Source organism: Melopsittacus undulatus, chromosome 7 (assembly GCF_012275295.1).
Source record: "Melopsittacus undulatus isolate bMelUnd1 chromosome 7, bMelUnd1.mat.Z, whole genome shotgun sequence".
Classification (NCBI taxonomy): Eukaryota; Metazoa; Chordata; class Aves; order Psittaciformes; family Psittaculidae; genus Melopsittacus; species Melopsittacus undulatus.
In genome coordinates this window covers 40,153,965-40,179,355 of record NC_047533.1, presented here as the reverse complement: position 1 = coordinate 40,179,355, position 25,391 = coordinate 40,153,965, and the positions used below count along the sequence as shown (strand labels likewise).

The following is a 25,391-nucleotide window of genomic DNA, read 5'->3' as shown; positions in this document are numbered from 1 at the left end:
GCTTCATAGTTCTGAAGGAAGAAGTACGAGAAATATGACCACGAGTGCTCTCATTTCCACCTGGACAAGTTGCAGCCCTGGCCCATTCTAATAGAAACCAAGGTTTACAGTAACTAATGCACTGTTGGCTTCTGCTCTTCTCCCAGTTTTGTGTCTAGTTTATGGGAACCAGGATATAACAGAGGTTTTTTCACTGAGAAGTTTTTTCATTAAGGAATTGTATTTGTGTCTTCCAGGATACAAGACAGAAGCTGTGGGCAGGCATTGCCTCTTTCTTTAATGCTGAAGGAGGCTTACTGTGCAGAGAAAGGCATCAACAAGGGATATCCTGAAAATATGTCAGAAGCTTCATCTTACCATGACTTTTTCTCTGATTCCCTACCAGACATACAGAATGGGGACTTTTCAAATGAACTTTCTGCCTTCCTTACCCAGGAAGAGATGTATAAGAGCCTTGACATAGCTCGGGAAGCTATTGCCAATTCCATGAAGGAGGATCAGAATGCAGCACAAGACTTTAATCATTATTTCAACACCTCTCTTTCTAGCACTTCAGAAAACGCTTCTTTCAAGGCTACCAAACTGCATGAGGAAGATGCTTTACAGAGGCCTCAAGCAAGCAGTCTGAATTCATGTGCCGCAAGTCATATTCTCCCAAGCAATCAGAAAGAGCAACCCAGCACACCTCAAACAGCAGGTAGTTTTATCACAGTTTCCAGGAAGCAAGCAAGCACCTCACCTTTGCTAAATGCTAGTCCCCGCTTCATTAAAAGCCTGAAACATTTAGAGGATGATGATCCAGGTGTACCTAAGACAAGCCGTAAGTCTGACTTAACAGCCCAGGGAGAAGTTCCTTTCAGGAACAAGCTGTGTGAGAAAGCTGCCACATTCATAGAGGAACTGTCATCTATATTTAGACAGGCATCAGAGACAAGAGGCCGAAGTCCTGATGGGGACTCTTCTTCTCCAGATAGTGGATACCTGTCTCCTAAAAAGAGACAACTAGCTGAAAGTACCTCCATGAACCAGGAGTTTGACAAGGCACATCAAGAGGCTGAGCCTGAGGCAAAATTACCTGAAGTTCATCTCAATGGAGAACACTTTTCTGAAAGGGAGAGCATCACTCAGAGTGAAACAGTCCTTCGCTACCCCTTCATCAACATCGCAGAGAATCAATTTTCACCACCTCAATTCACTCAGAAGCTCCGGAGCCAGGAAATTGCTGAAGGAAACAAAGTATTGCTGGAGTGCAGAGTTGCTGGCAATCCAGTCCCTGATGTCAGGTATGTGCATGCCTTTTATACTTTTTAACTAAGCCACTGGACATCATCATCTTCTGATCGTGGAACATAAACTAAGGACAGGTATCACAGTGGACTTGCTTAAAGGTAGTCATATAAGAACAGCAGATCATGCAGTGTTAGTGCATGGGGTAACAGATTCTGACCTCTTTAGTTCTCTAGAGTGTCTCATTGTTTTCTGCTTGGAAATTAAGTCCTTGGTTCAAGACCCATATTGCAAAATTAGGAACGGAATTTGCTCTAACAAGATTTTGTGCGACTGGAAACCTCTTTAATCTAGGTAAAAGGAATACAATTTGCCCCTGGAGAATATATATCAGGCAATCAATACTGGTTTTCTGTCAATTAGAGTGTCTCCAAGGACCATACCAATGGGATTTGGAGTCTATACTATGAGATAACCTAAATTTTTCTAAATCTAGCCAAACATCCTGTTATGTAAGACATTTCTAGAAGACATTAAGATCCCATATCAGAGTTTCTTTTGAATCTTTACAGAGAATTTTATTTGTATTTGCTTTTGTTCAATGACAAAACATGGAAGTGCTGCATAAGTTTGATTTAGGTGTTTTGGGTTTTTTTATTATTAATAATTCATTATTCTTTCCACTGTTTTCCTTTCCTTCTTAAACTAATTGAAATTAAGGTCATCCAGCACTGCACAGTGTTTTGCCACTTCACAGGTCTGAGACACTGCTGATACACTTGCTTATCACATAGAGAGTTAGATTGTACATCTGGCTTATATAGTTCCTCACAACCTATTTTGGTTTAAAGTTGATTAAGCATATTTGATATTCTCAAAGGAAAATTTTGCCCAAAAAGTCCTATTTGGACAGGAGGGAATTTGTAGTTCCACTCTAAGAACTTTCTGTAAGTTTAGTTATATCTGAAGACAGCATAGTTCTTTTAAATTCACATTTCCTTAAAGGAACGTATAAATCACTTTCCTGTAACATTTGTTGTGCTTTAGATTTCTTCTTATCTCCTGCTGTGAAGTCAACAAGATTGAAAAAGTACAGCTTTGAAAAGTCAGGTTATGGCTATATGTGTTTACATATGCTTTCCTTCCAAAGTGAAAAATTACACTGTAGGAAGTAGCTCCAGAGAGTCTTGGTGGCTGTTGAAGACAACAATACTGCCTTTATCCTTACCTGAGTGTCCAGTGAAATGTATCCCAGACAAGCTGAATATTGAGAAACTGAAATTTTTATGGGGTCAAATGATCATTTATAGAGACATCAAGTGTGTTCAGTTGTTTTTATATAGAAAGTGGAAGAAGTTGTACCTTAACACACTGACTACATTGGTTATGTACTCAAGCTTAGATTGTCCTACAATGGAAGCCAATTGATCTTCCAAACTAGAACAAGCTGTAAATCTATGCTAAACAGAGGACTTATGAGCATTGCCAGCAGACCAGGAAGTTTACCCCAAAAAATAGAATTGTAATGCTTAAATTTGTAATGCTCATCAAGCAATATGACAGCCAAGTCATGTCAGTAATTTGGTTGGGGGTTTGTTTATTTGTTCTTTTTGTTTGTTTGTTTTTCTTTGTTTTAATATCTGCTTGGAAAAAAAGGACAAAAATCACAGTTATGGGTGCAAAGGACTTCCAGTTTTTCTTCAGACTTCCATGAAACAGGAAGGGTGAATTGAAGAAGTCACAGAGTTATGACAGGCAGGGAATCCTGCTTCTTGTGTTTCTTCTCTTAGATTCTTCTTTCCCTCTCAATAAGATAATGCAGCCTGCCTGATGTGGACACTAGGGCAAGATAAGCTGTTAACTTCTAGGAATTCTTCTGTTGTTGTTGGGTTGGGTAATATGACAACTAACATACTGGTACTGGTACTTTTGAGTTGTAAAATAGAGTAATAGCAGCTGACAGATGACCCTTGGAGGAAAAAAACCCTAGAACGAACCTGCTAATCAATACTAAAGACCTTGTCATTTAATTTTACCCATCTGTAGGTTAGATATTTAACCTGACCAAGACACCCGAGACTCCATCTGCAGTCACTAGACAAAAGCACATGCCCCATCTCTATGCCAAGAGATGGCACAGGAAGAAACAGTTGCTCTGCAATTCATATCCACAGCTAATGCAACTACAAGAAAAAAAAACCCCTAAACTTACTTGGCTTTCTTACAGGTGAGAATTCAACATGATATCTATTACCTCAAAGGAACTTATTTCTTGTACTGTTTGAATTTTGAAAACACTTCCATAGCTTGAACCTCAAACTTAGTAAGAAAGTTTCTTGCTAAGAAAGTGGGAGAGGAAGATTTTCTTTCCAGCGTACTACTTATCAAGTCATTAATAAACCCATTTAGGTACTGAGTCAGTCTGAGACAATACCCTTTTACTACAATGAAACACTGTTTCTGCTGACTTTAATGTTTTTAACCACTATGTTTGATCCTGGCTGGACACCAGATGCCACCAAAGCTGCTCTATCACTCCCCCTCAACTGGACAGTGAAAGGCTTGTGGGTTGAGATGAGGACAGGGAGATCAGGTAGTAATTGCCATCACAGACAAAACAGACTCAACTTGGGGAAATTAGTTTAATTCATTACCAGTCAAATCAGACTGTAGCATAATGAGAAATAAAAGCCAAATCTTAAAAACACCTTCCCTGCACTCCTCCCAGGCTTAACGTTACTTTGAATTCTCAACCTCCTCCCTGCGCAGTGGTACAGAGGAATGGGGAATGTGGGTTGTGGCTAGTTCATCATGTTGTCTGTGTCAGTCATTCCTCCTCAAGGGGAGAACTCATGCTCTTCCCCTGCTCCTGGGTTCCTCTCACAGGAGACAGTCCTCCATAAACTTCCTCAGCGTGGGTCCTTCGCACTGGCGACATGAACTGCTCCAACATGAGTCCCTTCCATAGGGTGTAGTCCTTCAGGAATAGCGCAAGCATGGGTCCCCCATGGGATCACTGTCCTGTCAGGACCCTGCTCCACCACGGCCTTCCTGCAGGGTTACAGCTTCCTTTGGGACATATCCCCCTACTCTGGCCAAGGATCCTCGAGGGGCTGCAGATGGATATCTGTTCCACTGTGGACCTCCTTGAGCTGCAGAGGGACAGCTTGCCTCACCATAGTCTTCACCACAGGCTGCAGGCAAACTGCTGTGCTGATGCCTGAAGCACCTCCTCCTTCTCCCCTCCTTCTTCATGGACCTTGGTGTCAGCAGGTGCTTCTCTCACATATTCTCACTCCTCCTGCTGCAATTGCTCATGCCCAGTAACTTTTCCTCCTTCTTAAATCTGTTATCCCAGAGGTACTACCACCATTGTTGATGGGCTCAGCCTTGGCCACAGGCTGGTTCATCTTGGATCCAGCTGGCATTGGCTATGTTGGACATGGGGGAAACTTCTAAGCAGCTTCTCACAGAAGCCGCTCCTGTAGCCTGTCCAAAACCTTACTATGCAAACCCAAGACAATCACCATCAGGATATTATGCTTTTAACATATATTTCAGACCTACTGAGTTACAAAAGGTATTTTGGAGGGTAAAAAAATGGTTTAATTTACTTTTATGGTCCACCTTTGAATTGCTTTTAGTTAGTATAATAATTACTAATAACAAAAATTACTAATAATTCTCTATCTGGGAGCAGCACAGACGTTTGTGAATATACTTAAAATTAGTTACTGGTAAAAATCACTTTTCTAACGTTCCCACTAAAAATACATTTCCCCTTTAGTTTCCATTTCATTGTGGATATTAAAGAGAGGAAACATATAGCACAGCTGTAGCTCAAAAACTACTTAGTCAATACAGTTCTGCGCCGTGACCTTTCTGTAATGACGCTTATTTGTCTGAAGAGGTCACTCGCACATAGCACGGACAGGATTCTCGTAGGCGGGATATCTTCTGAGCGTGGAGCTGCACAAGGGGGAAGCATAGAGCACTTCACCTATTGCGTGCTTGAGGGGCCCATAGAACGAAGACAGTTAAGTGACCGGGATAACCGTGTAAGGACACTGCAAATACTCGCCTGCAGTTTGGTAAGACGCCAAAGTGCTATCTCAAATCCTGGGGAAAGAAGGGGGTTCTTTCCATTAGAAGTTAGGAAAGCATGCAGAAAAAAATTGGTAGTGGATTAGTGGATTCTAAATTATAAAAACATTCCTAGGAACTTTGAAACAGTTAGATATTATCACCTGCGAATATCATTGCTCCTCTCTCTGGAGCTGAAAGGGATTTTTATGGTATATCCTGAGTATCCAGTAAATAGCCAATATGCTGCAGTAGGAGAGCTAGTGAAGAATGCTTGCTGTTTGTTCCACTTTCAGGAACATTTCTGTAAATTCGAGTTTGTATGGATAGGATTAAAAAAAAAAAAGGCAAAACACCGATGATACACTACCACTGAACATTCTTTTGTATTTTGGCAATAAAAAGAATCTAGTTTTCTAAAGCACTGTACTTAGACAACTGCTTCATTAGACTGAATTTCTGATTTGTAATATCTTCGGAAAACTCTATGGAGACTAGCATATGAACTGAAAAGATTTAAATACCTAAAGATACTGTTTTTGAAGAAAGAGGCCAGAAGAAAAAGCATGTAAAATATATTGAACATTTTGTGAAAACTGATGAATAGGTATGTCATCTTTGTCGGTGACATGGACAGTGTGATTGAGTGCGCCCTCAGCAAGTTTGCCAATGACACCAAGCTGTGTGGTTCAGTTGATACACTGAAGGGAACGAATGCCATCCAGAGGGCCCTTGACACGCTTGTGAGGTGGGCTGATGCCAACCTCATGAAGTTTAACCATGCCAAGTGCAAGGTCCTACACCTGGGTTGGAGCAATCCCAGGCACAGCTACAGGTTGGGCAGAGAAGAGATTCAGAGCAGCCCTGTGGAGAAGGACTTGGGGGTGTTGGTTGATGAGAAAATGAACATGAGCCAGCTTCAGTGTGCGCTCACTGCCCAGAAAGCCAACCGTATCCTGGGCTGCATCAAAAGGAGAGTGACCAGCAGGTCAAAGAGGTGATCTCACCCCTCTACTCTGCTCTTGTGAGACCTCACTTGAAGTATTGTGTGCAGTTCTGGTGTCCTCAACATAAAAAGGACATGGAACTTTTGGAATGAGTCCAGAGGAGGGCCACGAGGATGATCAGGGGACTTGGAGCACCTCCCATATGAAGACAGGCTGAGAAAGTTGGGGCTGTTCAGCCTGGAGAAGAGAAGGCTGCATGGAGACCTCATAGCAGCCTTCCAGTATCTGAAGAGAGCCTATAGGGATGCTGGTGAGGGACTCTTCATTAGGGACTGTAGTGATAGGACAAGGGGTAATGAGTTCAAACTGAAACAGGGGAAGTTTAGATTGGATATAAGGAGGAAGTTCTTTACTGTGAGGGTGGTGAAGCACTGAAATGTGTTTCCCAAGGAAGCTGTGAATGGTCCATCCCTGGCAGTGTTCAAGGTGAGGTTGGACAGAGCCTTGGGTGATATGGTTTAGTGTGAGGTGTCCCTGCCCATGGCAGGAGCTTGAAACTAGATGATCTGAAAGTCTGTTCTAACCCTAACTATTCTATGATTCTATGAAATGGCTATTAATGTTGCTGCCAAAAGAAGGGCTATAGAACTAGCGGAACAGTTGCCTAGTCTGCAAGGAGTAAGAGAAGCCATTTGGTATATGCGAAGCTTGCTCAATAGGAGATGCAGAGAGGGGCATGACCCAGGATTACCATGGTCTCTACATTCACACACAGCAATAAACCCTGTGTTTATTGCACTCAGCAATAAATTTGGGCTTCAGTTGTTCTGATTTTTCCCAGAAAAGCCATTTCCAATACCATAGCTGCTGCAAGTAATGTTTTTGGAACTCTGTATGATAAAAGTAGAGAATGATTGTGATTTTCATTTTTTGTCTCAGCTGGGAATAAAATAACCAGAAGCTGTAGTTCTTAAACTCACGGTGAAATAACAATAGTTTAATGGTGACAAGAAAAGCACTGAATAGATTGTTATTTTTCCCAGCACTCAAGAAGTTGTCCAGCCTAGTAATGAGCACAGCTGATATTTAGGCAGCATCAAGCACTGGTGTCCATGAGTTCATCCAGGAGATCTACAGCAGAGCAAAAGGTCTTCCAGAGAAACTAGTTGGGTATTTCTGACCTTTTATCTTGGTTTGTTTTTGTATTCATCACATTTTATTATGGATTCCAATAATCTTTATAACTGGCTTTTTTCCCTTTTCATTGCTTTTTTGGAGCTAAACTTTTCAAAGTCCTCAACCTATCCAAAATCAGACTAGAAGCCAGCCTTAACCTGTTGCCCTTCTTGTAAGGCTAAGGATAACAAGGTTGCAGAATGTTATTATAAACAATAAATCATCAAATGTAGGATAAGGACAAGGTGTTTATTTGAAGGCTCTGTGACAAGGAAGGCCTTTTAAGTTCCTTGGATGTTCATATCTGCATCATATAGAAAACAAAACTGGTATTCTGGTTTGAGTGACAAAACTTGAATAAAGTAGCTTTCTTCTGCAGGAGGAAAATAACTAAACTGTGATAGAAGAACTTATAACTACAATCTTAGGATTGAATCCCAAAAGAAAACAGCTACATTTCAAGAATCACTACATTTGCTCAAATTTTAATGCCTTACTTACTAGTTTACTAGCAAAAAATCACATACATACCCATGAAGGTTTAGTTACTGGTCAGACTAAACAATCCAAATGCCAAGTTAAGACTTAGCAAAGTATTGGCTAGTTTGAGAAGTTCTAGGATATCTGTTTTCTAAAGAATGTCTGAAGCATATAAAATATAAGCCGAAAGAGAAATTTTCTATATTATTCTCAAAACTATTGTCTTGATCACTAGCTTTCCTCAAAGTGCATCAGCAGTGCAGTACTAAAAATACTGAAGTTAACACTGAGCTTTAGCAAATCCCAGCTATGAGTGACCTAGAGCTCTTAAGCATTTGCCTCACTATTCGAATATTTAATTACTCCTGAGGTCTGCCCTGAGCTGTCACCTGTAATTAAAGTATTTTCTGAGATCTGCCCTGATCTGTAAGCTGTGATTAAACTATTCACACATATTCACCCAGATTCTGTGGTACAACAGGTATTGAAGTGTTTTCTGCAAAGTAGACTCTTTCTTCTGCAGCAAATAGACCAAAAAAAAAAAAAGGCAAACCCCTTTCCACATACTACAGAGTAGTAAGAACAGGGCTTCTTTGCCCTGGAATTTGTTTGCTCTCATTATAACCCTTTTCTTCTCATATGTGTTGTTTATCTGAATTTCACTGCAACAAATACCCCAAATCACCACCTAGAAACATTACTTACATGTAATACAGAACTGTTCTTACAAAATATAGAAACAAATACGAAGTACAATGCATGAATTTATAATAAAACCCCAACTACCTTGACTTCTACAACTTCACAAAATTCACCCAATTTTATAGTCTTTAAAAGCTTTGAAGCCCAAAAACATGCAATAAATTATGCTTCCACCATAGTCTTCCTATCAAGCACACCTGCAAAGAACATTGGCTGTCAGATTAAGTAATACTTAACATAAATCTACACAGCTGAGTGGAAATCCAGGTGTATAAAACAATAGTGAGTGACCTAACTAGGCAGCAGTTAGTAGGTTCTTAAGTTTTAGGAATGTAAAGGGTGTCACAGATGTAGTTTCTGCTTCTTTACTATGTGCTTGATTTCAGATGAGAAATTTGTGGTTTAGAGGTAGCATTTAGTTTTGTTTCTTCAAGTCTCTCATTGTGTAAACTTAATTATAATGAAACACTAGTGCCTTGGTGGGAAGTATGGGTTTTCTACTAGTTCTGTAATGGCAAGGCTTTTATGCCACTTATTTTTTATCAAGTATGTATTTTATGCTAATGGAACATATTTGACAAACCTGGGTGTCCTTCGTGCAAAACAGTCTTTTTTTAGGTGTGTTCCTCACTTTTTTTGTATTGGCTCTTTAATAACTTATTTTCAGAACCGTTACTTCTTCATTTGTAAAATCTTAACTATTTAGGTTATAGTTTAGAATCAGGTGGTTTGTGTCCCCCATTTACAACATTTTCATGAGTTTAAATGCATACTTAGGTTATTAAAAATGGAAACTTTAGTGAAAGTATTTTATAATTAACTTGTTTAATGCATTTGCCATACCAAGACAGAAAAAAAGCCCAGGAACTGAACTTGCTTCTGAACAACAGGACTCATAATGTGTCCTGACAACAAACTTTATTAGACTATATAAGCATTATGGTAACTGCAGTGACTGCAGAAAGATTGAAAGGATTAGTATGTGTTCTGTGTGGCAAGAGAGGGCTCTTGTGACTCAAAAAATCATTAACAGCCACATCTGTTATACAGTAAATATAAGATATTTGATTGAGATGTAATGTGACTTTCACATCTCCTATGACTGTGTTTTTAAAGTGAAGCTTACTACTTTCTGAGAGAGGATAGAAAAAGGCAACAATACTGTTGAAGAAACTGAAGTATTACTTTGTTCCAGAGGTAGTATTGGCCATACAAATGGTTTATTTATGGGGTTTGTTTTCAGTTTTTCTTATTGAAAATTGTCATTTTAACTTGTCAAACTTCATAAATAATACTGTAACTGTAGTCAAGTGCCTCTCCTCTTCCCCCCAACCTCTTTTTTTCTTTTAACACATCCATCTACTTGCGTGTTTCTCTAGGTGTTTTAGCAGTCTTACAGCTTTATCAGAGTCCTGGTTGCTTTAGTGAGTCTCTAATAGCTTTTATTTAGGTATTGATAGATTTAGGGTGAAGTAACATTTTTAATTTTAACTCCAATAAACTCATATGCAAAGTATGTTAACAACCTGTAAGCAAAGCAATTCTATCACATTAACTGTGGTCTATTGGTTTACTGGATTTATATTACTGGATATATATTAGCGGTGGATTTATTTTAGTTTATTGCCAAATTAATATTTTACAGTAAGAATTGATCTAAACCACTTCCCTAATTTGTACAATAGTTTCTATTCCATTATTTCACAGTGTTATGATTGTTTATTAACATTTAGAACAATGTGACAAGGAATAGTGGTTCTTTTTTATTACACGGCATTTTGTAAAACAAGAAGTGTTTCCAGAATTTTCTATATATTTCCTAATGGAGATAGTGTATGGAGTTAGTTTTTTTAAATTGCTCCTAAATATAGATGTTTTTTCTTACATTCTCCCCAAATTCTGACTGGTTTTCTTTGTGAAACTATTTTGCTTGATAAGTATACTTTCATTCAGGAGTCTACAATAGTCTTCTAGTTATCATTTCAGAGTGGAATCCTGCTAATCTGTCTTCTTACTAGTCTTATGCAAAGAGAGAGTAATTGTTAAGAATGGAGGAAGATTCATGTACCTAAGGAGTTCCTTGGGTCAAAAATGTAATCCTCTGTGTGTGGAGCATTGCAGATCATCTGAAAGTACAAAACAGCATATATAATATTCCTGAGTGTAAATAGAAGACTGTTAGCCATTTTAATCTGGTAGTACATTCATTTCAGAAACCTGCTCAGCAATAATGTGTTGTCATTTAATGTTTTATTTGCATTCAAGGTAAGATACAGTATCTGTGTAATATCTGTTAACATCCCCATTATTCTTGTCACCAGAATATTTTTCTTACTCCTCCCTATATCAACAGTATCTGCTTTACTTTTGCTTTTTTTTCCTTTTCATTTACGAGTCAACTATTGCACTCTTGACCTTTTTACTCTTTCCTTCTCCTCTTCTTCCCTTGCTACTCTTCTTCCCTTCTCATTTGTTTCCTTTTATACTGTTGGTTTACTGGACCATGCTATGCCGTTCTTGTGTCTTTTTTTTTGTTTTCACTAATTTCAGGTAAGGCTTGTCCATCTTCAGACACTGTATTAGGTAAGCCTAACACGTGATGTAATGGTCCATGGTGTCTCCTCCCCAGAAAGTCCAACTTTAAAAATCCCTGGAAAAGAGATTTTTCTAGAGACTTTTCTAGATACAGCTGGCCACTTCTTCCCACGTAGGCTGGCCTGCTACTGTTATGTTTATATTTTCCCTGTATTAATAAACTAGTTGAGATTCATTATGGTGTTGTGTTGAGTAATTTGCGGCCTGCAGGTTTCAGGTAAATGACATGTGTCTTTGAAATATTTTCTTTTCCATTCTCCATTCACTTTGTGGCAGTGAAAGTCCACATGTCAGGATTTTCTGCCTCTGGAACAAAACATACAGTGAAGTTAAGGCCTATTTAGATCACGTACTAATCTGCCTTCAGAATCCGTGTGGCATATATCTGAGAAATGCTAGTGAATTCATCAATTTTCTCATCTCCTAAGTAGTGGTCTTTTTACCTTGGAACCACAGCGATGTTCAAGAATGGATTCTTTAATATTTATCATCCCACTGAAGAACAGCATTTAGAATGCTCTTGTAGTATACGATAACCAAATGTTCTATTTGAATGTGTTTTGGTTTTGTCTTGCTTTATTGTTTAAAAGCATAGAGTATGGTATTTAAAATGGGTATCTGAAGAGTGGGGCTCTTTCCTAGGTGAAATGATCTTTACAAAGTCCAGATAGTGGTAACAGGGTGATTTATGAAAGTCTTATGAAATAAAGAGATTGCAAGAGAACTTAGGCTAAGAAATCCATTGATGTTACAAAATGAATATTCAAAGATCTAAAATAAAGAATGTGTGGTTGGTGTGAAGGTGCCAGGGGGGAACATGGTCTGTTTGCTTGTTTGTTCGTGTAAAAGCCCAAGAAGGTTCCTGGACACTGCAGTTATTCTAAACATTTTGTTTATTTCTGGTCCCTGTAGAATAGTTTTGACTACATGATATATGTGTTTCCTCATCATTGTTATACAGGTTCTGGGCATGACCAGACTTTTTCTTCAGAGCTGTAATTTTAGTACGTTTTCATGAATGCTGAAATATCTTTTGTTGCTTTTGCTTTAGAAAATTGCATACATTGTTTGGTTTTGCTTCCTGAAAATAGGAAGAACAAATGCAACCTGTTTGGTGTATGAAGATGGGCATTATAAGAGGCAATTGTAAAAACAATGGGAGAGTTCTTTTTCATATTGGAATTAGGAAGAGAATTCCAGCTCAATTACTTTATTTTTCTCTATCTGTGAATGCCACTGTCTCTGATGTATTTCTGATTACATTACCCGGAGTTTAAAGCATCTCAGTTCACTTCTTTATTTTTTTGTTCTGCTTTGTCTGCCTTTTAGTAAAAGAATACAGATCTGAAGTTCTTTGCTAGTGCTCCATGAATAAATAACATACTTACTAGTATTTATAAAAAGACTCAAAGACTAAATGGAAATGTTATCAAAACATGATTTAAACTGATTTCTACACTTGACAGCTAATGTGAAAAGCTTCAAAATAAATTAATAAAAATTACTCCGCAAAAAAAAGCAAAATGGTGCTGCTGTCTGCAAAATGAAAAAATATAAAGAACTTTTGCCTTTATTTACATAGGAATTGAATGAGATTCGGATGAACTCTAAAATAACAAGGCACCACATGTCTTCAGAAAGCTCTTTCACTGTACTAGCTTTGTTCATGTTCAACTTTTTTAGTTTAAAAGCTAAGCTTAATTGAAGTAGTTTTAAAATACAGATTTCCCACAAAGGTGGTACTGAAACCAGGCCAGAGGCAGTATTCCAAGAGGCTACTTTTAATTCATATTTCAATATTTATTTATATAAATCTCATATACTGGAAAGGCACAGAGACAATATAAGCATCAACAGCCAAGAAGTCTGACAATGAGGAAATACCTTAGCAATCCGCTTGTCATGGACTAATTTGAAAGTACCAGTCTTTGAAAATTAAAACTAAATCTAGAGGCTAAGTAGAACAGAAGTGGGAATGAACCCATGTGTTTTGGGAGTGGACTATTTTATTCATATTGAAATACGAAGAGAAACAGATTAGTGAGGTTTTCCATAGAAGTGTTTGGAGTCAGTAATTCTGGCATCATTACTTATCAGCATTCAAAAAGTATGCAGTGCTATTCCAAATCCTATTTAAAATATTATGCTTAATATTCTTTGACATGTTTGCTGATTTGCCTAAAGGCAATACCACATCTTGGATTGTTTAAGTTTCTTAAGGGTAATTATAGAAGTTTAATAACTGTTATTTAAACAGGACATACCTTTGTAAGGTACAATATGTGGCTTTATAAATATAAATTAAGTAAATACAATTACCACTTTGAAATGATGCTTGAAAACTTCTTTCCTAATAAAAAAAAATTTGTTATGTTTGAAATACACTCTGTAAATGCATTCTTGACAATGTGAAAGCTCGCTTTACAGACTAGATGATGGAATTCAACAAAAAAGAATTCTCTGCAAACATTCATAGCTAATGACTGAAAATGTTAGACTTAGGGCAATTAGAGCTGCAGGGCTTTCAGGGAAGTAGAGAAGGCTATGGCCTAAAAGCTTATAATAGACCAAGCATAGAAGAAACATTGCTAAACAGCAGTGAACATTGAGCTTATTTTAATAGTTTTAGAACCCATCTGGAAAGTGCTTTCTTTTTAACAAGTGCTACATTTTGACAGGGCGTTAAGTGGACTGTAAATGTGGATCCTTTTATAGGCCATGGGCTTGTGCTTTAAGCCCGTGAGAAGGTAAAGAAAGGAGTAAAAGAAATTTCCTTGCCCCCCTGCTGCCTGTCACACAGGAAAATAAGAGAGCAAGTCCTTCCTGTGATGTCCATATTTCCTTCCCTGAGCACAGAGGTATAAAGAGAGCAGGAAAGTTAATTCCTTAATATGTTTTGCACAATTGTGATTTCATCTTGAGGTGGGTAGTGCAAGAACAGCAGCAAATAGACCTGTTATTTCTGCAAACCCTCAGAAAAATCTTCCTTCCCGTGAAATCTATCACTTTATCAGTAGAGAAGCTGGTAGAAAGAAATAAATGAATGAAATCCTGTGTAGGTTTTTAGAGTGTGTGGGAGAGATGTAAAGGGGCATAATGATGAAAGCTGCCTGTTGTTCCTGGTCTAGGCAGAACTATATGCAAAATAATTATTTTGTTTATATCTGAGACATTTTAATGTTTTTTCACCATGTTACTCATTCACAAAACACTTCATGTTGTCACAAATTCTCACATTCCATGTGCTTTAGGAAACAACTGAATATTAAAAGATTTAAATTTTTTTTTTGCACTTTTGGATATTGGAAAATAATCTACAGCTATGTAGTGAAGACAAAGCATTTAGTTTAAGATAGAAAAATTAACAGAATTTCAAAGTTTAGCTTTGCACAGAATAAACCTTCATGGAAGTTTTGTCCTCTTAGACACTTAAGTGGGGTTTAGCTTTTTGCTCTAGAAAGCTTCCACTTGTAAGAAGTGGACTTTGTTGCTGCCTTGTGCTACTGTCACTTGCCTTGCCTGAGCTGACTCATGAGAACTGATCAGTAGAAATAGTGACAAATTGCAAACAACTGAAATAGTAAGGGACTTGCTTAAGCATTGAAAGCTTGAATCAATATCCATATGATATGTTTCTGTAACTCAGAAAATGAGCAGACTTCTTAAATATACACCTAGGTAATCTGGGTAGAGAAGATACACTATTTTATGAAATAAATTAGGAGGAGTAATTCAACTTGATAATTTTACCTGTATATACAAAGATACCTTTGAGTTGCAGAAGGGGTGAGTGCCTGTATAGAAATATTTTACTTGATGTGCTGCAGTACTGCATGTCAAAGTGCTTATAATAGAACATAATCTTACTTTCCTGAAGTCATATGCTACAGTTAGTGTGATAATACTGAGTGTAGATAAGTACACAACTCAAGATTAGTAGTGTGAATGCAAATAGGTCAGACTTCCTGTGGAAAAGGGAAGGAAGTTAAAATACTTAGGGGTTGGAGGTAATTAGCTGGTAGAATCTCCCCTAAAACACTGGGTGATTTTCAGCTACCTGCAGGTCAAGGCAAGTAGAGGACTAGAAGGCCTCTAAAGGACTTGTCTTCATAACAGATTTCTGGCAGAAATGATTCTTTTAGTGTAACACTAACATGCTGCTTCAAATCAAAGTGATTCATTGTTCCACCTTATTAATAATTTATACTTGCAGTACATGCATGCACTACTGTTATAAAAATAAGGAAGACTTGCACTTATTCAGTGCCCTTTGTGAGAATTTCATTACTTTATAGACAGCTTGTATGATATCGATTTTGTTTATCTTGCCTTACTTGATAAGGTTTTGCTTTTCAGGTAGCCAGGGGAAAAAGATTAGGCAAATAGAATCCATATGTCATTTATGGTACAGCTGGCAGGTACCCAGAGCTAACTATGAATGCTTTTAATATCACAGAAAATGTGGTCACTAAGATAGCACATGGCCCTGTGTAATAGTAAATAATTGCTTATAGGAAGACCATTTAAATATTTACCCTGTGAGTAGCTGAGGCATGTATTTAACTGAGTTAACATGAACTGAGGGTCTTCTACTCCTATAAACTAACTTTGATATTTACAAGTTGATAACAAGCTTGATAGAAGACTGTATAACTTTTGGCCACAAGCTAGCATACTTAGCATTTCAATCTCCCATTATATTTTTTTTTCCCCGTGGCATATTAATAAAATATTAATACACTGATAATTAGGGTCCAGGTATAGCATTGGATGCTGTCGAAATCCATTATCCATGGTATATGCTTTCCATATAGCTGATTCGGACGGGGAATATGGGTCTCTGGTCAGGTGTGTTTCTGTGTGTTATGACAGCTTTGCTTTTAAAAGGCAGGGGAAAAAAATCCACCCTAAAACCTGAGGAGTTGAAGCACACATCTTTGCGCAGGAAAATAAATCGTATTCATGTAAACTTTTCCAATCGTGCTGAGTGCAAAACTCACACAGTTTGCTCCTGGGAATGAGATAGCAAAGTGCAACCCAGTTCCTCAACAAAAAATAAATTCTCTGTTGATCAGTTTAACAAGTACATTCATTTAATCAAAATGGCACCAGTTAAAATACAATGGCATTGCCTCAAATACCTGCAAAACCAATAATGAAAATTCTTATTCTCTATTTTGTATATAGGTATGTATTCCTACTCATTGTGAAGTTAGGGAACATTGTAAAAATAGATATTGTGTTATCAGTCAGGTAAATAAATGTTTTCACTGTCTAAAACAAGCAGACATTGTGTGATTTATAGGAAAAAGAAAGGGGTTTTTATTTGTTTGGGATTTTTTTGAAGGTAAAATTGCTTGTAGTAACTCATGGCTACAGCTACCCTGCATGCCTGTGTTGGGCTGTGAATGGCAGGAGTGGGCACAAAGATACTCTGCGTAATATCATGCTTAAGCCCAGAGATCTAGTAGAAACGTGGATCTCTTAATGACAATATCAAATAAAAGCTTGAATGTGTACTGAGTTAGCTTCCCTAAACAAACCCCAAGTTATTTAAACAAAAGTAATGCACAAGTCAATTGACGTGATTATTTCCACCTAAGGCATTTTTGTGGGTAAAAAGAAGTAGGACAATATGTATGGTTTGAGTTACGTAAGTTAATTTTTAATAAATTTTCAAGTGTTTGAAGAGTGAATTTTTGTTATTGTCCAGTACAGTTTGTCTAAAACATATGCTGGCTAAGAATTCTTATTCTGGGATCAGATCTCCCACCTAGTTGAATGTGCTCATCAAAGCTTGCTCCCTTCTTCCTGGAAGTGTGTTTCTCTGGTAGTTCTGAGTGTAAATATTTTCTGAACCAATTAGGAATGAAATTATGTAGATTTAAAAATGTAATGTAAGATATAAAAGTGACTTTTCACTTTTCCTATTTTTAATATATAAAGTCAGATGTTTCTGTTAAGTACTATGCTGATTTTGGCTGGGATAGAGTTAGTTTTCTTCACAGTAGCTAGTATGGGGCTATATATTTGATTTGCGTTGGAAACAGTGTTGATCATTCAGGGATATTTCAGTTATTGCTGACCAGTGCTTGCACAGAGTAAAGGTCTTTTGTGCTTCTCACCCCACCCCACTAGCGAGGAGGTTGGGGGTGCACAAGAAGTTGAGAGGGGATGCAGCCAGGACAGCTGACCCTGGCTGACCAAAGGGATATTCCATAACATATGGCATCATGCTCAGCATATAAAGCTGTGGAAAGAAGAAGAAAAGGGGCGATGTTTGGAGTGAAGGTGTTTGTCTTCTCAAGTAACTGTTACGTGTGATGCGGTCCTGCTTACCTGGAGATGGCTGACCACCTGCCTGTTGATGAGAATTTGTGAATGAATTCCTTGTTTTGCTTTGCTTGCATGTGCAGCTTTTGCTTTGCCCTATTAAATTGTCTTTGTCTTTTTCTCAACCCACGAGTTTTCTCACTTTTGTGATTCTCTCCTCCATTCCACTGTGAGGGGAGTGAGCAAGTGGCTGGTTGGGGCTTAACTGCTGGCTGGAGTTAAACCACAACAGCTCTTTTTGGTGCCAGTGTGGGGGCTCAAAGGGTTCAAGATGATGACAAGTTTGACTGGATTTTCTAGATTAAATTTATCGCTGTTGCTGTTATAAATAAACAGCTCTTATGCTGTTTAGCTATTAATTGGCAAGCCCATGTGCTTACCACAGCACTTGCTTGCCCTTAACACTGAGTGTATTAGTGCTTTTAAAAAAGGCAAAGTCCTCCAAAGAAGTTCTTAAGCAAAACTGCAGACATTAATAAAAAGTGAGGAAATGCACTGGGGTTTTTTTAAGGCTCTACCTTAATTCTGAATGACTAATCCATAGAAAATTAAAATCTTACAGTACTATGTGGACAGCCCTCAGAAAGTGAATTTCATGATCATCAATGAATTGGGTTTACATTCCTAAATTTGTTGAGATCTCTCATGCACAAAGCTTAGACATCTAATTTTGTTACAATATATAATATAGTTGATATATTATAAATTGGTTTAATATTCCAAACTAATTTTTTTTGAGGAAATTCTCTCAATTTCTGTTTCTGCACTTGAATTGATTTCTTAATTAAATATGGATTTTTGTCTCCTACACTATGATTATACTTAACCAGTCATCAGTGAAGCAAATTTAGAAAGAAAATAAACTCAGCAGGGAAAATACTTGCTCTGTGTTGTGTGGTTTCCCCTAGAATGTTTGTGAATGGCTGCTGCTAGAAGGAGTTCTTCTGCAGATGTTAATTTAGTGAGAGCTTGGGTCATAGTTAAGCAGTATAATATAATCTAAGATAGAATCTTGGACTTTTTTAATGCATCTTTCCTATACACTTCAAAGAGCATTTGTGTGTTACAGTCTTTATTAAAAATTAATACTGATATTGCCTGGATTTAAAGACTTTAATCATTTGTCCATTAGGACAATAGAGATGGACAATATAATTCTCAATTTATGATTTGCTTAAGATGTTGATACAGTGAGTGTCTTGTACAGGAAAGAATAAGGGAAAATGTTTGTAGCCTTACAGAGGTAACCATTACTGCATGTTTTCTGCCTTTTTTCCAAAAGAGCATTGCCGCTGGTGAGGGCTTTAAAGTTTAATTAGGGAGTGTTAAGACAGAAGGCTCGGGCTTGCCATATGGCCAGAAGGAATCTATAAAAGCCTGTTTTCCACGAAACCTATGAGTGTTAATTAATTTTGGGGGACTTTACCTATAAAGGAAGTAGGTGGAGATGGTGATTTGCAGTTAACTGAGGAATTGGTACAGATGATGGGCATTGCAGTTCTAAGACATGCTACTGACTGCAAATTCAGAGGCTGGTGATTCAGAGTTTCAGCCTAGAATCTCTCTCTATTCTCAGAGGATTTCTGTATCACTGACTGAAGCCCCCCTCACCTCCTTTAAAAAACAAAACCAAACAAAAGATAACTAAATCTAAATGAGGTTAAGTTAATCTCTTGTTGGATGCAGAAAACACTGCTCTTGCTGTAATCCAGGTATGGGGCCAAACTGAAAATTGGATGCATGTGACCTTATATAGTGTGATATTACAGCCAAAGTCGCTTCAGGACCCAGGACTGGCATAAGACACATGGCAAATTCCTATATAAACTGATGCAGAAGCCGGCATTCAGTGAATGCCTTCCCTAGTTTAGTAGTTATAGCAGGCCCACTATATTATGTTTGTTCACAGCTTTTGTCCTGAGAAGAACTGTTGTTCAGGTATATGACATGAGGATAGAAATTGCATGCTTTGGATTGAGAAGGAAGATGTAATATGAAAGCTTTGCAGCCAGCAAAAGTTTTTGAGAAACAAGCTGGAAGTAAGAAGCATTGTTCTGGAAATAGCCCAGTTGCTCTTTGCTGCCTTAAAAAGTTCAAGGCTATTTCTAAGGTAGTAGAAAAGAATACAGGAACTCAGTGAAAAGCTTGTATTTAATATATACTGAAATTTGCATAGTGGAAGCTGGAAACACTGTAGCTGCACTTTAGGCACTTATCTGTATTTTCCAATGAAGATTACTGCAATAGCTTCCTTAGATAAGGAATGTCAGTGCTGAAATAAGCAACTTTTGATTCTTTAAAAAGGTTCTCTTGACACACCTAATAAAGATTCTTGGAATGCAAATGTCTGACAGTGGGAGATATGAGGAACCACCGACCCTGTTCCTGTATCTTCCCATATATGCCTAAGGCATTCTGTGAATTGGCAGTGCAAGAAAGCAACGGTACATGCAAACACGCTATTTATGGGTGAAATGAAAGAACTGAAGGAACAGCCACTGCTTAGGAATGCTGGAGAGGCCTCAGGCCCTGCCCTTACTGGATTTTTTTCTTTTGCTACTTCAGTGTAGTTTTGACATCTCTTTAAGGTCTACCACTATCATAGACAAAAATCTATTCTTATCTCCTGCTCATAAGTGCTGAAACTGATGTACAGAGCTTCCAAGGAGTAGGTTTAGAAGGAATACCACAATCTGGCTGCCTTTTGTGCCAACCACATGCTTATGTATTTACTTTCAACAGAAAAGTCCTTTAGTTATTTCTTGTAATTAACCTACAGGTAGAACATTGTAAGGAAGATGTGTTGACCATCACGTACAGCAGAACAGATGAAGTATTTTATTGTATTTTTTATCTATATTACTAATGAGGAATTTTGCTTTAGAAATTTACTTTAATAATTTACCGAAATAAAAGCAGTGATACCTTTTTTTTTTTTTGGTGTGGAAGACCATTTAATAGTGCTATCTGTGCCTATGTCCTTTTTAATTTCTTAAAACACATATTTCAAGAAACAGCAGTTCCTTTTCACAGAAGGGAAAGTATCTCTCAAGTATCTGAGAAATCAAATGACCTCATAAGCCTTTTACATCTATCTACCAAGAGTCTTCATCTCTCCCTACTTTTTCCCCAGGTTATTCAGAAAATTTTCTCTTTCACGGGATACTATAGTCCCACCATAACACCTGGAACCTAACTCTAGTTTGGTTTGGGGTGTTTTGGGTTCTTTTTTTCTTTTCCATTGTATTCAGTCTAGTTTTCAAGTACAATTTGGAGTTCAAAGCAGGCCATGGAAACTCAGCTGCAGGAGTATCAGTTAGACCAGGGAAGTTCGTCAATGTGTTGCAAGGTATTTCAGCAACATGCTTATTCTTTTTTCCACTAGAATAAAATTAGGAGTTTTGACTAGTTGTACTTCTTCTGTAGTGTCTTGCTGTCATCTTTCTTTTTTAACTGCTTCAGCTGAGCTAGTATATTTAGTTACATCTAAATGAGGCTGTATTCCACTTCCATAGATTGATGCGGATTTCTCGTGTCTTCCCACAAGTAGAACAGGTCTGCCCTCATTCTGAAGTTCGTAATGCATGTGCTGAGTCTTTCATCAAATTGCTGTTCAGTCCTTCCTTAGAATAACTCTGCTTCTTTTTATTGCTAATTAAGAATTCTTTTGTGAGTACTCTTTGGTGAAGAGTGGGAATAGCTTCATACTTACCATTTTATTTTCATCTTCCATATTATATTGGATCTATTTTGTTGTTTGATCATTTATACTTACTGAAACTGTTTCTTAGTGCTTTTCCCTGTAGTGACAATTGAAGCCATCTAGTTATGATTTCTCTCAATCTGAGTCATATAGGAGGTATCTAAGATAAGCTTCTTTGAACAAAAGGGCGTTTTTCCTCATTGTTCATGAAAACACAGTGTCTAAATTCATGACTGAATTAAAAATCAGTAAAGATTAAAAGATTCATCTAAAACTTTGAATATTTGAAATCAAATCCCAGAGATATTAGGGGTTAGAGGTGGGGGTTTAGAATTTTTTAAATGCTATTCCACTACCCATCCTATGTGTATTAGGTGCATCTCAAAGTTGAAAACATGGTGTCGAACTTTTCATTCAAGTCTTGAAAAGTGTAATGATAATTTTTAATACATATCAGTAACATATCTGAACAAGAAGGGATCTCAGTGGCAAGTTAAAACAGATATACTATTTGATATAAAATAATTATTTACACCTTTGTTTAGAAGTGACAGCAGGCTATTTAAAATGTGGAGTTTCTTTACTGGTCTCTGTTCTGAGGTGAATAATTAGCATAATCTTCTCAGAAGGAAGGTACATGACTGTCAATCTAAGAGAAATTCACTCACTGGGCCATAAAGAACTGTTCTTTGTTTTTCCTTACTTTAATGAAAATTAAACCAAAACCCAACAACAGTGGGGCAAATCACATGACATACTGAAGATTACTGAATCATACATGCTGAAAATTAAAATACAGGAATAGTGTTTGGCATACTGCTGCTAAATTCTGCAAAGATCCTATTTTTTCAGTTGTAAGATGAGATGCTTTTGTGAAGTCTTCAGGTAGTCATTATTCACATTTATTGCAGTGAATGTAGGCTTCATTGTACTTAGCACATCGCTAGTATTTTTTGAGGCATTATGCCTGCAAAGCAAAATATGTGAATAACTGTGAATTTGACTGCCATATATTTGAAGTTCTACAAGGCAGTTTAAAGAGCTACTGTGGCTGTTTTTTAAAAAGCAAAAGTGAACAGAACTGCCTGAACAGAACTGTCTAAACACATAGTATCAAATGTTCAATCTGGCATATTTCATCTTGAATCCCCAAAAGACCTTGTACTGTGGGCCAAAGGGAAAGCAAGGAGAACTGTAAGGTTTATAAAATACTGCAAGCATCTGGTATTCTTCTAAAATTAAACTTTCTTGCATAAGCTGAAGCAGGATAACTTCATCTATAAGATCAATTAAATCAGTTGCTCTGTTACATTTGTTCAGTGAATTCTATAAAATACAACTGAACCTTTTCTTGGCTCGCTGAAGAATGGAACGTGAAAATCTTTTAATTTAACCATTTAGGCTTCAGGGAGATTAATTTCTGACAGATGCAGTCTTTCTACATAATAGCTTCAGGAAAGTTTTAAATTATTATTCATGTTACTAGTGTTTTGTTTTTTTTTGGGGGGGGGAGAAATCACTGGTTTAGTACTGCCCATAATGCAAGAAACTCTGTACTAAAAAGTTCACTTAAACATGGGTCCTGAATAAATAGAAAGACACAATATGTAGAAAAGGATTCTGCTCCAGAGGAGCTTGTTTAAAGCTGATAATAACTCTGTGATAAGTGTTGAATTCTCGTTTGTTAGTTAGCTGAAGTAAGAGGAGGTTGCATACTAAGCTGGTTTTGAAGCACATCAGTGTTTAATGAGATCAAGCCAGGGACAAGAAGGCTCCTGACTGTTATTTCTGTGTTTTAGCAATTTGATCTTACTTCTGAGCTTCGAGAAAGCAAGCATATTTCACAATCAGTGCTAATTTCAAAATATCCTTTATAATAAAGGCAGTGCAGTTAACAGGAAACTAGGAGACTGATTTTAAGAGTCTGACAGACTAATGTACTTTCCACTTAATTTCTCAAGGCTTAAACCCTTGTATTAAAACACAGGCATCAGCGAGACATAAGTGAGAGGCAGAACAAACTAGTGGACAGAAAAGAGCTTGGCCTTCTGTCCGATGTAACTAGGTTACAGAACTAAAGAAGTCTGTAGTACAACAGACTTGTGAGAGCCTCCTCTTACAGAGCACCAAAGATATCCCTGAGATACAAGAAGGGCAAGTATCAATCAAAGATGTAAGTATAAGGCATAGTCAAATGGATAGAGCTCAGTGCAAGGTGCAAACATGGTTATTATTACTGTTTCCCCCAGTCTTGTGGGAGATTCACAGTTTTCACTGGACTTAGAGATTTACTATGTTCTTGTAGCTCCATGTCACCCCAGCAACAGCCACCTCTCATCTGTGGTATAGGATTTAATGAAGTCTATTGTAGAGAATGACTCTGACATCTGTGCTTAGCTGTGGAGGTTGTAACCAGAGCATCATGTTCCATTCCAGAAATGCCATTAGAATCCAGAACTCCTAACTCCTTTATTCTGCTCATTGTTAGCAAATATGCATGTACCTGTACATACAAACAGGTATTGATTCTGTAAAGATGATAGTCCACTGTCTATCTAGTCTATCATAACACACCATATCTCTCATGCAAACTCCTCTGTTGGCTACATGGTCATCAAGAAAACACATTTCTTCCAGTAAGACAAATTATACACACCCTGTGTAACTTCAGTAAAGCCAGCAAGTGCTGTAGAGATCCTCTTCCCTTGTTCCGAAAACAGAACTGTGCTTTTTTGTTGCTTTTCCCCAGAAATCAGGAGAGGAACTTGAAGTGAGAAAACCAGCAAATAATTATCCTGAGTTTTTTAAATGTATCTGAATGGCTTTTCTTGTTGTATGTGGTTGTATTCTTTCTATATATGGTTCTTCAGGTATGTCTACTTTTTATTTTTTGTAAAACTATCTTTCAACCTAATGTTTGAATCCTTTTCACTTTTCTAATTTTATGCTTTGTGAAACCTTATAGCCTGAAAATCCTTTGAGAGTAGCCATCATAGATCTAACAGAATACTTTTGATTTTTCTCACAGCATGAAAGCAAAAGGAAGAAATGCTGAGATTCAGTGATGTTTTTCTTCAGAGAGTTACTTAAAATTACCAATGGAAAAAAATGTTGATCCATGTTAGGGCCAAATATTGGCTAGAAAGGAAGTATTTTGATTACATTGTAATAGTATGAAATATTGCCTAGATAATGAAAGGCAAAAGGATATGGCCTCTTACTATATAATCTCTTTGGCCATCAGCCAGAGCAGGAAATTTTCTCTGGGAGAGTGAAGGTATCGAGTAACTTGCAAAGTATTATATTTTTAGAGACACTAGCTGGATTTCACACTGCTTTCTAGAATTAGATTGTCACCTTAGAGAACAGGCTTCTTGTCTGAAAAGTGGCCTGCAGTCTAACTTTTTTCTGGATTTATTTAAAATATACTTTAATTGGACAGAGAGGGGAAAACTACAGAGTACCATTGTTTGAGGAAGGACCTTTATTACTAGTGAACAATAGTATCCTGGAATGTATACTAGGGAACAGCATATGCTATTCATGACTCTCTAGTGCAAATGTGTCACCATAAAGACAAACACTGAAATAACGTATTTGCAGTATTTCACTTAACCAAACTGATTCTTGGCACAGTCTGTGTCAGTAATAAATCCTGAAAAGGGCAGTGATGGGTCCCACAATTTTCTTCTGTGTCTCCTGTTTGTTGTAGCAAGTGAGTTGAATGTTTTTTTTTAAGTCCTTGTGGAGAGACCATTGTATGCATCTATATGGCACTGGGGACCATGGGAGGGAAAGAAGGGGAAGATTCTCAATGGCTGGAGGGATTTCAAGTCAACGTTGAAAGGATTTTGGTTACTTACAGACCTTTAAAAGAACTGTTATTTATTGTACAGGAAAAGGTATGCTGCTGGAATTTAAACAGTGAAATATGTTTTTACTCAGGAGTTGGCCACCATTCTATTTATGGGGGCAAGGCTATCACAATTTGTTATTATGTACTAAGTAACTTCCATTTCAGAAGGTGCACTTCAGTTGATAATGCTTGTGAAATGTCACTCATTCTATAACATTTGCCATATGAACTGTGGGAGTGATATTTCCTGTGTAAGTGAAAGACTCAATCTCAATATTCATATGACTTA

At 37.4% G+C, this 25,391-nt stretch overlaps 1 protein-coding gene across 2 annotated transcripts in view; it reads left to right on the top strand.

Moving 5' to 3' along the window:
* The first annotated feature begins 321 nt into the window (after positions 1-321).
* Positions 322-25,391, top strand: part of PALLD (palladin, cytoskeletal associated protein) — a 191,154-nt gene continuing 166,084 nt past the window's right edge. The window contains exon 1 of one of the 2 annotated variants that reach the window (XM_031045797.2): positions 322-1,283. In XM_031045797.2, coding sequence (XP_030901657.1) covers positions 337-1,283 — 947 coding nt within the window. In that variant the 5' untranslated portion in view covers positions 322-336. The remainder of the gene's footprint in view (positions 1,284-25,391) is intronic. The other variant, XM_005145509.4, reaches the window with a different exon arrangement.